The sequence below is a fragment of the Simochromis diagramma genome, unplaced genomic scaffold, assembly GCF_900408965.1.
Source record: "Simochromis diagramma unplaced genomic scaffold, fSimDia1.1 OVJJ01000271.1, whole genome shotgun sequence".
NCBI lineage: Eukaryota > Metazoa > Chordata > Actinopteri > Cichliformes > Cichlidae > Simochromis > Simochromis diagramma.
The window spans coordinates 365,833-379,017 of record NW_024386909.1 but is presented as its reverse complement, the minus strand read 5'-3'; the positions used below and the strand labels follow the sequence as shown (position 1 = coordinate 379,017).

The following is a 13,185-nucleotide window of genomic DNA, read 5'->3' as shown; positions in this document are numbered from 1 at the left end:
GGCCCAAAGTTGTCTGATGTTGGGGAACCCGTGTGAATTGTAGCCTCAGTTTTCTGTTCTTAGCTGTGAGGAGTGACACCCAGTGTGGTCTTCTGCTGCTGTAACCTATTTGCTTCAAGGTTAAAGGTGCTGTGCGTTCAGAGATGCTCTTCTGCATACCTTGGTTGTAACAACACCTTCCTATCAGCTTGAAGCAGTGTAGCATCTCTGCAAACTCTATAAACCCTAGAGATTGTTGTGTGGGAAAATCCCAGTTGATAATCAGCCACCAACAACCATACCAGCTTCAAAGTCACTAAAACAGCCTTTGTTCTCCATGGCGATGCTCAGTTGAACTGAGTTGAGCTCAGTGAACTTCGGCGGCTCGTCTTGACCGTGTCCGAATCCCTGCGTGCACCGAGTTGCTGCTGCAATTGACTAATAAGATATCTGCACAGGTGTACCTAATGAAATGGCATGTGTGTTCACCTGTTAGCGACGTGACCTACAGTGGCTTTAGGTGCATCTTTACATGTGGCCTTGCTCACGTTCAGTTGTTGCAGCGTGCAGTGTGAGGCAGTGTGTGTCAGTCTAAGCACACTGGGTGAGAGCAGCTCCTGCACTACACTCACACAGTGTTGTGAACACGTGCAGTGCAGTGTGTGAGCACTGGTTTTTTTTGTCTGTTTCAGCAGCTGAAGCCATTTTAAGACATGGCACACTACTGATATTTGCATTCTATTTTTGAGAGCTGCAAAAGGGTTCTAGCAGCGGTGGTGTAAAAAAAAAAGTCCCACGAGTGTGTGTGTGTGTGTGTGTGTGTGTGGGGCAGGGTAGAGGGGGGATGTGGGCAGTTGCTATTTGACGAAACAAAAGGGATGGAGACTTAAATGTAAACACTAGAACACTTTCTTAGTTTTTGAGAAAGTTTTTGTTTCTTTTGTTTCTTTGCTTAATTTCTTTAGATATTAAAAACAGCTTCTATAAATATTCACACAATTCCCGTCTTCCTGTTAACGCCTTCAGAGCACACGGCGCATACATCAGCGCACCTCAGTCTTCTGTTTAAGGCTGTAGGTTGTGAGAACAGATACAAGCAGCAACAACAGTTGACGTTACACTAATGTGGGAAACCTCTATCCTCTCGAGAGGCTTTGCTCCATATCATCAGGCTTTCTCTGTGGTGAGACGATATTTGCATTGCATGCACAAAACCGTCACTGCCCTCTTGTGGAAACATCTCGAGGATCAGCGGCGTTTTCGTGGGCCCTTAAATCTCGGCTCTGTCGAGGTCTCCCACCAGTCAAACATTGCATCGGAGGGATTTAGAAACCTTTGAGAAGGTGTAGATGTTACTCATATTGCTAAGTTATACGTGTAAATGCAACTTTCCTTAAACCAAGGGAAACAGAGATTTACATCAAAGTGAGGCACTGGCATCCACCAGGATTTAATTTCTATTGTTGAACTGATTTTAAAGGTTTTCATTCTCACAAAATCATTCCCACTTTAATTTAGTTCAGAAGTCCAACTTTTATTTTGACATTTAAGTTAATTCAAATGTTTATGTTTTTTCACATCTAGTTTCAGTTTGTAGTTTAGTTTTAGTTAACTATGATAACCTTGACTTTTAAGTTTTGGAGATGTTTTAAAGGAAATATTTGACAAATGGAAAGGTGCAGTACAGACACTCCTATAAGTCTATGCATTCATTTTAGTGACTGAAATTCCAGTATTTCATTATTATGTTAATGGCTGTACTGTCAATAGGCAGCAACTAAATAAAGATTTAAAAATGAATTAAAAATAAATTATATATAGTCAGTATCCTTTTTCAGATTCCCTATTAGATTATGTGTGGACAAAACCAAGGTTAAGCAGTTATACAGCAGGTTTGATGGTGAACGGGAGGATAGCAGCCCTGGATACAGACAGTGAGACGTGCAAAGTAAAAGTATCAAGGATGGAGAAAGTGACTTTGATAGACAGTCCGGCAAACAGACATTCAAGGACAGAACAGAAAGTGGGGAGTATTAGCAGGTACTCTAACAGGCAAGCTGTAAACTGGAGCCACAAATTGGCAGATGCGAAGCAGCCAATCTCTTTGCCTTGGCATTACATAGACAGTCAATCATTCAATGAATTCTCTCCTTCACTGCTGAGACGCTGTCCAGCACTGAGAGGCTTTTCCCCTGAGTCACGCTGAGCTGATTTTAGTGCATTGCAAAACAATTTCTGTTGGCACTTTTTGAGATGTAAAATGTATCTTTTATTGCAGAGTTGCCTTTAAATAAATACTGACAGAGAGCAGGAAGGCAGAACTCGACATCGCTGTCATGTCAGGTATGTTAGCGATGTGAAAACAGCATTTCACACCTTTACATTTACAAAAAAGAGAAAAGTCAAGCTTGAAAGGTTTTGTTTTGGATGAAACTCTCAGAGGAGGTCAGCTGAGGTTATGAGCAGTGCATTGTGGTCTTTAAAGATATTTCACTAGCCGGGCCCACGTCCTCATTTTAGGTTTGACGGCGTTTTAGTAGATAAAGGTGAATGCTTGGACATGAATTGAGCTGCGGTTTGGGGAAGGCCTCGAAGGGGACTGGCGACGGCTCCCGGGCCTGACAGATCCCCGTGTACTAAATAGGAATGAAGAAGTTAAAGAATTGAGAACAAGGAGGGAGGGTGGGGCACGTAAACGAGAATGAACAGTTTGCAGAACTGGGGGGAACTTATATAGATGACAACCGGAAAGAGCGTGTTTGGAGGCATGGTCCCGCTCCTGAAATTCCGATACATAATCTCCAAATCCCAACTTTCCCTTGGATATGTTGCTGTTTGTCTGAGGCCTTTTGCATGTTGAAATTTGAAATGTGCATGTTGTTCACTCACTAGCTAGACAGACAAGACCAAAGTGGTGCCTCAAAGTAAATCAACATGTTTAAGACATTACTCACACACTTCTCTTGAGATCCCACCACAGCATTTCAATCAAGTTGAGGTCTGGACTTTTTATTCTTTTGCTGCCATTCTGGTGTAGATTTGCTGCTGTGCTATAAAACATTGTGATTTTGTCTCATCTTGTTTCATGTTTGACTCTAGAACACTTTGACCCCTCGAGGTGTTCATGGTTGACACAATGACAGCAAAGTGCTCAGGTCCTGTGGGTGCAAAACAAACCCAAATCTTCACTCCTCCACCGCCGTGCTTGACAGTTGGTGTGAGGTGTTTGTGCAGATATGCTGCGTTTGGTTTTCTCCAAATGTGCTGCTGTGCAGTAGAGGCAAACCATCTCCACGTTGGTCTTGTCTGTCCAAAGGATATTGTTCCACGGGTCTTGTGGTTTGTTCAGATGCAACGTTGGAAGCCATGCTGCTATGTTCTTTTCAGAGAAGAGGCTATTTCCTGGCAACCCCTCCAAAAAGCCATACATGTTCAGTCTTTTTCTAATTGTACTGTCATGAACTTTAACAGTTAACATGCGAGCTGAGTCCTGTAAAGTCTGAAATCCAACTCTTATGTTTTTTTGCAGTTTCACTGCGCATTGCACAGTCTGCTCTTTAGGTGAACTGGCTGACAGGTCAACTCCTGGGAAGATTGGACTACACCTAAATAGTCCAGACATGCAAACCACTAAAACTTCTGCTTTTATAGAGCTGCTCATACGTACTGATCACTGATGATCAGCTAAAAGAGTGCATTTGATTAGCGTCACCTAGCTAATACTTACCTCCCCGATTCCTGTAGAAGCAGTTAGGATAGTCCTAGTTTTTCACAGGAATGGATATAGCCATGTGGAGTTTTGTGTCCCCACATGATTGTATGTTTTGTTTTTCTTATTTTGCTAATAATTTATTGCATAACCAAGTCATTAATCCTGGTAAAATGTTTTGTATTTATAATGGTTGATCTTGTATACTGGATATTGTCTTTGCAGCTTGTACCACATACTAATCAATAATACAGTTGTTATGGTAATTACCTGGCTCTTGTTAAAAAACAGAAGAAGAGCCAAGTTTTTAGATTTGCAACAACACTTTGTGAAATAGTCCAATGGTAATAAAGCAATCAAACTTAATAATTTAAATGTATTGTTGTTTATTGTTAGCAGCTGAGTCTTTTGTATAAAAATCCAAGAAATCTGATAAAAGGATTTCCAGAGCGAACCAGCAGATTTTATTTAAACAGTTACTTTAGCACATTTAATGAAGCCTTGGAAAATTTTACTTTCATCAAAGTATATAGCCCAGCATCACAGTATATTATCATTTCAATAGCAAAACTGCTCAGGTTTAATGTCTGTGATGCAAAGTAACTGGAACAGGGCACGTGCCAAGTTACTGTGGATGATTGATCTATTTTGTTTTTTTGACGAGTCGCTAGATAGAAACTCAAGTTTGGGTTCATATCCCCATGAGTGGTTGGTTAAAAACAACTTAATAGTACATGAAAGGTTTCCCTTTTCCCATGTTTTGATACCAGGCTTATCTTCTAAACCATGAATGAAAATCCACTTTTTCTTCAAGCAATATTAGCATAGCTTCTTTAAATATATAAGTTATTGTTCTAAAAAGCTGATTCTAAGAGAAATGTTTGTTTTTTAATGGAATAGCCCAGATATGCTAGTCTGTGCATCATAATCATACAGTTCATGGCTGAGCTTGGCAGCATGAGCAAGATCCTCTTGTCCAAGTTCCCTTAAAAAAAAAAAAAAAAAAAAAAAAAAGGCCAACAATTATAAAGCGCTTTGAGTACTCCGGGAGAGTAGAAAAGCGCTATATAAGAATCAGTCCATTTACCATTACCAGTTGATCAATAGCTGACAGTGTGGTGATGGTCAATCTTTCAGACCACCTGCACTCTCTTCACTTATGCAAACAAACATCAAACCGTCTTTACTGTAGGAGTGGCACCATGTAGACTTTATTTTCAGGCTTTAAAATCACACAGTATCTATAGTACCATAGATAAAACCAGGAAATAAATAAATCGTAATACTACAGTAGCACATTAAAAAGACACATTTCATGTTACAGGTTTAGTTTCCACCGTTACTGAGTAAGTACTTGAAAGGGGGAGATGTTTCAGTGCATACGCAGCACAACAGTGCGCATGCATGGACTGCCACACACGTGCCATGGACGTGGCCTATGTGTCCTTGAGGTTTACCTACGCCAGAATGTTACAATACATCTCACATGTTTCATTTCACTGTAATGCAGTCATTCCACAATGCGTTTGTCCATTAACTCACATGTTAACGACTGTGTCACATGTTAAAAATGTTGCGTTAAAGTATTCGCCACTTGGTTTAGAGTAGCTTAGGCCTCCTTCAAGCAGACAAAATCTCAAGTAAATCTTCAGCACGAGTCCAAAATGCGTGACATTAAATTAAGTTTCCCCTGTAAGGTGAATAATAGAGTTCAGCAGCTAAACTGTAAAAGTGGACTTCTCCACGTAGATACACAAACAGTCCCTGCACATTCCTTTCCCCCTGTTGTTTGTCCAGTTTGAAGAAAAAAAAAAAACCTTCGCTTTTTTTTGGTGAGTCGAAGTAGATTGCAGATTGTTCTCTGTGTGCTTATGGAAATAAGGTTACTGTGTTTGGAAGAAATGTGACCATTTACCCTCCAAAACCTTAAAACATTACAATAGGGAGGGAATCAGCAGTCTGTCTGCACTTGACAGGAACGTGTATGATTTCAGGGTGGCACAGGCTGATCTGCATCTAGCCGTCCAGAGGTTTTCCCAGGTACACCATGGTGACTTCAGTGTTGCCGTATACTGCAGACACAGCAGGGAACAGGCAGGTTTTGGGCAGTCCACGGAAAGCCACTCCGAGAAACTCAAAACCTCTCTCAAAGGCTAACGTCTTGTCATCCATGTCTAGAATCACTCGTATTCTCTCCCCGATCTGTGGACAGGCACGGTCACATCAGGAGTTATAATCATGTTTTCACTTGTACTCTTTACACAATTTCCTTTCGAATCTCGACTCCTACCTGATATTTAGGTGCATTGTTACACTGGGGGAAATTCCCGTTGACTTCTCCGTTGTGAAGCAGGTTATTGTCGACCAGGTTCCAGCCCCAGCTCTGGTCATCGCTGCCCAAGAGGGCTACGTAGCCCTGGCACTGCATCTGCGCCCGCTTCGTAGCGATACCTATCACTGCCACGGTGCCCAGGGGGCCCTCCCACCAGATTTCCCAGGCATGTCGCCCTTCCGAAAAGCCGATTTTGCCCCGCGCGCCGTCTGTGCTCTGGGCAATAGGGTTGCGGTGCAGAGTGAAGCCGTTCTTCTTCACGTAAACGTTGCGGGAGCAGTCGTGGGAGCTCAAAGCATGCTGAAAGGCCTTGAGCTGCACAGGAAGACAGTTACAGTTAACAAAATCACAGACACTTGCTGGGAAATCTAAATATTTGTAAGGGGAAAAAAGTTCTGTGAAGCATGGATACAGAAGAAGAGACATGCTACTCCACTTTCCATCTCGCAGGACGCTCATTGCACCATTCAGAGGTGCAGAGCTCAAATATTTTTCATAAGAATGTAGGTCGTGTTTCTAAAAACACTTTGGAACAAATGAATGAGCGTCCTTAGATTGGCATTGGACACAGACAAGTTGTTCTCATTCAAACCTTACTTTCATGTCATCAACACTCCTATAAACAGTCTCCATACACAGACTTAGAACAGGTTTTGTTCTATTATGCAACAATAGACTGGAGAGTCAATTCAATATGGACTCCAGTGATAAGCCCAATGGCAACAAAACATCTGCTCTATACCTGCTCAGTGTGATCACCAACTGAAAGACAATAATACAACAAGCAGGATTCAGTTTTATGCCCATTTATGTCTTATATTTCATTGAATACGTTAAAAAGCACTAGATTACGCTGACATTCAGTAATGTTTATGGCTACACTGTCCCTTTGTGTAAAGGCATAATCAAACAGGTAACCCCAGGATAGAGGGATGTGTACTGGTAAACCTACTTTGCCCTTGTAGGTGGGCAGGTTACAAAGGATGTCAGACCGCAGAGCCTCGTCGCTCAGAGTCCGGCTGCAGAGGCTGCGCCACACCTCGCTGTTTTCATCCGCCAGGATATTGTTCCAGTGCCAGCAGACCAGCGAACACCGCATCAGGTCAGTCAGCTCCAGGTAGGAGAAAACATGCTCCAAAACCCTCGCTGGTAGCCTCCCCGCCACCCCTGCGCCTCCTCCGGCTGCAGCCGCATATGGAGAGCCGGTGGAGCTGCAACTGGCTGCCGCTGCTGCGCCCAAGCAGGAGGAGCCTCCTCCCCCACCCGCCGCTCCAGACATTATACCCCTGCTCTTCACCGACGACGCCAGCTGAGCGAGTAGTTTCACCGTACACCGCAAGACGGTTCCTAATATGAGCTCGGCAGCAACATTTTTAACCGGTGAAAAACCCACACGTAGGTCGCGCTAAAACCACAACAGTATACGGACCCGACTCTTCCCACTTCAATGGCTGAATGGAAACGATGCGTCAAGGTCCTCAAAGGGCACGAAGCACTAATTGCCCCGTTGTCACAGAAACGCGAAAATTATTTCGGAAGAAACAGTGGTCAGTTTAAGAAGTAAGCAAAGTCTCCCGAGTCCGGAGACGACGAGATATTAGATAAAGCAACAGTCACGCTCGAGTCAAATAAATTTTACCGCCTGCAAGGACCGCAGAGCCGACATAATGAGTTCAAGGAGGGTTGCTACACAGTACTGTTGCAGTGTTGCGATACTGGACGTTACACCGCTGCAACGTCAAAAGTGTTGTGATTGTGTCGCAAAAAATACGAACCGTATTAAAAGACGATGCAGTTGTTTACCAATAAAAGGCGTTATCTGACCTGTTACGTCATGTTGGTTGGATTTGATAATTTTTTCAGATCGTGTTTGACGGAAAACTAATGATAATAGTTTAAAAAGAACTACTGGTGTTTTCATTGTTTAACATGGGATTTACACGTTGTTGAAAGAAAACAAAACCGGCATCTTATATAAAGTAGACTATATTATTTTATTTTTTAATTTGTATACCACGTGACACCACGGAAGTGACGCGGGGTGCTCAAAAGAGTTAAGCAAAGCATCTGGGAGCAAAACAGCAGTTAGCTTTATTTCATTTTAACCCACAAGACCGGAGAAGGTGACTAACTGACGGTCAAAGCAGCTAACAGTAAGTTGTTGTGGGTTTTTGTTATCGGGACATAAAGATATGCGTGTTATCTGGTAACGGGACAGGCTGCACCGCTTGACACAGCTGTCTGGCTGCCTGCCTCCTGTGCTATGCGGCCTGCTTGACGAGCTGTCCCCCATCTGTCTGCTGTCCGGGGACACTCCGGCGGCTTCGCGCGGTCAGACAGGTGATTAGCGGGTCAGCGTGTAAAGCAACGCTCACCTACGGCGCCAAACAGGCTAGGCTAACTGCAGGTGGTGGAGATCGTGAAGCTTGTGAGCTAAGCTAGCTGATGGTAACAAAGCCCCGCTGCGTTCACCTTTCCAAATTCTTCTACTTCAGGTTGCCATCTTAATTTTTGCAGGCGACGTATCGAACGTCATGTTTTGAGAGGGCACATGTTACTGCCGAGGGTTTGTGCTTGGAAGGCGAAAGCAGCCTTTAAGACTTACCGATGAGCAGCACGTATTTAGATTTTAGTCTAAGAAAACCTCCAGGAAAAAAACAAAAAAAACAAACAAACAGAAACGCATAGCTTCACACCTCTCTCGCCCCTGTCGTCCACTGTGTTTGGGTGAAAGAGTATAGTTAAAGTAACACAAATAAAGCCGAATTGCTAAATGATGTTGTTCCTCTCTCTCTCTTTGAAAATTTGAAGTTTTGATTAATTTCAGTTTCCTATAGAGTCAGCCTATCAAATAAACTGGCGTTAAATCTGGATTCAATTGTAGCGTGACTGTGCTTATAGCAACCCGAGTAAGTGTAATTGTGAATTTATATTTACCAGAGTCCATTCACTTTGAATGAGCACCTTGTAACGAGGTGGAAAGGGTTTTTTTGTGTTTTTGTTTTTCATGCTTAAGTTTTTATTTTAGCTACCGCTAGGTGGAAGCACAGATGCATTAAAATCAACCCAGGGACCGTCATGGGAAGCAAAAGTCATGGTTTCTTCGGGAAATGCGCTAAGAAAGCTGTAAAATGTAATAACAATAGTGATGCATTTTGTTTCAGGCGCCTTTCAAAACACTCAAGGTCACCTTACACACGGTTTAAAGAGATGTTCTGATGCGAGAGGGAGTTAGTGATATGGATATTTGCTGGGAGGGAATTCTAGAGGCCGAGAGCAGAGCCAACTCATGATCGAGACCCCATGGTAGAAGGAAGAGGAGGAGATAGCATCATGTTAACGTGGAGTAACATCTCTGAGGAATGTTTATAGCACCTTGTTAAATTTAAGGTTTGACCCGAACAACAGAATGGCATCAAAAATGCAAAATGAAAGGTCTAGCTGAGTGTATTAATTTTCCAAAAATGTCTTTTACAAACTGCTCACGAACATTGTACAATGACTAGTTGCGCTCATCTCTTTCTGCTTTAGACAGTGCTGAGAGCATTAGGAACCATGTTGACACCATTTTTAAAAATAGCGCAAGCACCTTCTCTGCGTTATGTTTATTATCAAACAGAATATATAGTAATGCCAATACAACTGTAATAGGTGCACGTCAGCACACAATGTCAGAAAATGCTCATTAGTCTAGTCTTTGCTTTTTTGTTACCGTGACCTTGCAAGGTCATATCATGCAGACCGCTGTCAGTCAGCTGTGTCGTTGGGTAAAAGTAGTAGTTTGTGCACATGCGATGACATATAAACGTAATGAAATGTGACGAATGGGAAAGCTACAGTAACAGCAGTCTAATAAATGGAGAGTATGTCAAAGTCTAAGCTCTAAAGAAAGCACACCAAACCAGTTGACATGCTTAAGGTTTCTGAAAGCAGAACTGAAGGTTTTGTTTAAACATTCTGAGGAATCTTTTCACAATCACTGTGCTGTTTTTGGAACAACAGGGTCACAATCGACAGCAACAGAAAGCTTCATATTCTCATGTCCATCCTTTCCACAAGAGCTCTGCTGGCACACAGATCAGCAGTTGGTTTCCATGCATGATTGCATCATTCCAACCTGTCTGTGCTTCTCTTATTTACAGCATCTGCAAGTAGACAGCCACAATGAACCCAGTATACAGCCCTGCACCAACAGGGGTCCCCTTTACCAACACTAAGGGTATAGGTTATCCAGGTAACCTGAAGCATAGTGGTTTAAGAAACAAGCATAATTACAAGAAAATATCTCCCAGCATTGAGAATACTATTATATTCTTGTTTTGTTTCTGGTTTTGGCAGCTGGATTTCCTCTAGGATACGCAGCAGCTGCTCCAGTGTACACTCCCAACATCTACGCAGGAGCAAACCCAGGCTTCCCTAACGGTGAGAAGAAAGTAACGATGAAATCTGCCGGAGTTTATCTGATAGATCTTGAAACACATCTTCCTGATGCACTTCAAAAGAGTCAAATTGTTCCAGCTGACTTCTTGATTTGAATTAATTATAAACATAACGTAATAAAGAATAAAAGTTCCAAAGAGACTCTTAATAACCCTAAAAAGTGTGTGCGCTTCTCTTCTATGAGGGTCCTGTTTTACTGAGCTGCACAGCCAGTGTTTCTTCCAAGCTTCAGCTATTTTGTCCCAGAACAAACGGCCCTAATATGAGCCGTCTTCCTCCCTCTCCAGGCTATGCTCAAAGTGCTCCCTTCAAAGTGTCCTGCTCTCCCAGCACAGGGACCGTCCCACCGTACTCATCCTCCCCAAACCCCTACCCAACTGCTGTGTACCCTGTCAGGAGCACCTACCCCCAACAGAACCCCTATGCACAGGTCAGTCCTTGCTGTATGTGTATATTTTTAATAACACGCTGCCCCTCTTCATCCAGTCTCAGTGCTTGAGCTGTAACGTGTGGTTGTTTGTCCACCAGGCACTAATACCTTCACAACAACAAGGCCCTTACTACACACAGGCTCTGTATGCTCCACCGCCTCATGTCATCCATCACACGACAGTGGTCCAGCCCAATGGGATGCCTGCAGCGATGTATGCCCCGCCTATCCCTCCTCCCCGCAACAACGGTGTCGCCATGGGCATGGTAGCCGGCACCACTATGGCCATGTCAGCTGGTGAGCTGCAGCAGTTTATTGAATCTTATCCAGGATACAAATGTGTTCGATTTGTAGTTTTACCTGTGGCTTTCACTCCTCAGGAACTTTGTTGACAACTCCATCACCAGCGCCCGTCGCTCCCCACCCAGTCACGATGCCCACATATCGGCCTCCTGGCACACCCAGCTACAGCTACGTGCCCCCGCAGTGGTGAAGAGAGAGAAGTGTGAGTATGTTTTAAAAGCATCACAAGTTTGGTCAAAGGTGCAGATTAAAGGTTTACGTTTACACCCGGTGTTCTCTCTGCAGGTCCGGAAGATGGTAGATATGCATTCACACTCCAGTGTTTTTCTCTCGTGGTGACGACCTGCCCCGCCCTGGCAGCGTCCGCTACCAATTCTTCTTCTTCCAGCATAATGTGAATCTAAAACCCAACTACATAGAGTCCCATTTGGATAAGCAGGGGGTGACAAATAGGCCCATCCCCACAACCCCTATTAATGGAATAAGGCTGCATTCCATACCCCCACACCCCCACCCCCTCAACGCCAGCACCTCTACAAACCTGCTGCATATCTCACATCAAACTGCAAAGCCTCCATGCAAACTCTATGTGGACTCTCATGCAGGTTTTTATAGCTTAAATTCGTATGTAGTGAAAAAGGAGTTTGGAATAGTTTTTTTCTCTTTAATTTGGGGGATTAAATATGATGTTGAATGCATGTGTATATATAGATTTACAAAGTAATGCTAGCTCAATTCTCCCTGCTGTGACAGATGCAAATTCAATAAAAGGCACAAATCCAAAGGAACTAAGAAAAAAAAAAAAGAGTAATAATCTGCAATGCTGAATCACCAGTGACTATGTCTTAAATGTGAAAGAAAAAAAAAACAGACGAGAAACGTTTATTCATGCAAAAACATACCTGCGCCGTCCATCGCGGGCCAAACTGTACTATTTTTCACCGCTTTGTGTTTAGGTAAGTGGTTTTATCGTTTTCTTTCAGTGATGCAGTGTTTGCATAATGTCTTACCATTTTTGTATTGTAGGAACAAAAGATGGGACTTTGAGTTTGTGCCTCTGTGACTGGTGGCCATTCCAACACTTTTACTGGCCTGTTAAACTTCCTTTTTTTTTTTTTTTTTTTTTTTTTTTTTTTTTTTTCTTTTAAACAAATGGTGTTTCAGTTTCTTTTTTTCCCCCAAAAGTCTGAAGCTGCTCCTGCTTGGGTGATATATGATGTATTCACTTATTTTAGCCAGAAGTGTTCTTGGTGGGGAACAAGTATAGGAAGTTATTAGAAGTCAATTGCACCCATTTAATAAGAGTGGATGAGCAGGAAGTGTGTGTGTGTGTGTGCATGTGTGTGAAAGCGGGACTCGAACGGAAACCATTCTGAATGGTGCCATACAGTGCAACATGCTTAGAATTTTAGACTTACATGTCACTCTAATGAATTTACTCTTAGGCAGATTTGAAGCACTACATCATTAAATCACCGCTCAACGTGGACATGTTAGGGCACCGTAATGATATTAAACTCCATTTGTGAATAGCACTACTGAATGAAGGCACTAATTCCAAACGGTTTGTAAAAGGTATTTGACTTTTTCCGACATCGCTCGCTGTCTTACCTCAAGTCTCCAGGCTAAAAATCCACCAATGTCACTGTTTCAGACATGCTTTTCTATGTTGCCTCGGTCACCTCAGTTAAACATGTTTTGTAAATGTTATTTTTGTGACTTTGGTTGCTGTTTTGTATTCTAAAGAAAGACCAAAAATAAAAACAAATATAAGAATAACCTGTGTTGTGCATGTCTTCTCACTGGGTGTGTTGGGGCAGCCAGAAATGATGACAAAATAAAGAAGAACATGAAACAAAATATATGCTGGACGATTCAAACCGGTTTGAAAGGCAATATTTGGTATGACAATTTTTTTACGACCACATGACATGCCACATTTTCAGGTAATGGCTCTTTGGGAATTTGTATTTTAAACCTGGAACTCAAAAT

At 42.7% G+C, this 13,185-nt stretch overlaps 2 protein-coding genes across 2 annotated transcripts; one reads left to right on the top strand and one right to left on the bottom strand.

Moving 5' to 3' along the window:
- Positions 1-4,870: 4,870 nt before the first annotated feature.
- fbxo45 (F-box protein 45) lies at positions 4,871-7,828 on the bottom strand. Its single transcript, XM_040036197.1, has 3 exons — positions 6,973-7,828; positions 5,979-6,335; positions 4,871-5,890 (listed from the first exon to the last, which is right to left on the bottom strand). Exons 1-3 carry the CDS (start codon positions 7,297-7,299, stop codon positions 5,705-5,707), a joined length of 870 nt encoding a protein of 289 aa, XP_039892131.1. The 5' UTR covers positions 7,300-7,828; the 3' UTR covers positions 4,871-5,704.
- A 218-nt stretch (positions 7,829-8,046) lies between these two features.
- On the top strand, positions 8,047-12,641 carry fam168b (family with sequence similarity 168 member B). The gene is made up of 7 exons (XM_040036198.1): positions 8,047-8,173; positions 10,163-10,254; positions 10,359-10,442; positions 10,748-10,890; positions 10,989-11,187; positions 11,271-11,395; positions 11,479-12,641. The coding sequence occupies exons 2-6, from the start codon at positions 10,185-10,187 to the stop codon at positions 11,381-11,383; spliced, it is 609 nt and encodes a 202-aa protein (XP_039892132.1). The 5' UTR covers positions 8,047-8,173; positions 10,163-10,184; the 3' UTR covers positions 11,384-11,395; positions 11,479-12,641.
- The last annotated feature ends 544 nt before the right edge of the window (positions 12,642-13,185 follow it).

Bases quoted from the DNA above. Each gene is read 5' to 3' on its own strand.
- fam168b (XM_040036198.1), top strand. From the start codon at position 10,185: ATGAACCCAGTATACAGCCCTGCACCAACAGGGGTCCCCTTTACCAAC. The intron at 10,255-10,358 runs GTAACCTGAAGC...TGGTTTTGGCAG, and splicing joins TAAGGGTATAGGTTATCCAG to CTGGATTTCCTCTAGGATAC. The intron at 11,188-11,270 runs GTGAGCTGCAGC...TTCACTCCTCAG, and splicing joins CACTATGGCCATGTCAGCTG to GAACTTTGTTGACAACTCCA.
- fbxo45 (XM_040036197.1), bottom strand. From the start codon at position 7,299: ATGTCTGGAGCGGCGGGTGGGGGAGGAGGCTCCTCCTGCTTGGGCGCA. The intron at 6,336-6,972 runs GTAGGTTTACCA...CTTCCTGTGCAG, and splicing joins TGCCCACCTACAAGGGCAAA to CTCAAGGCCTTTCAGCATGC. The intron at 5,891-5,978 runs GTAGGAGTCGAG...GCCTGTCCACAG, and splicing joins ACAATGCACCTAAATATCAG to ATCGGGGAGAGAATACGAGT.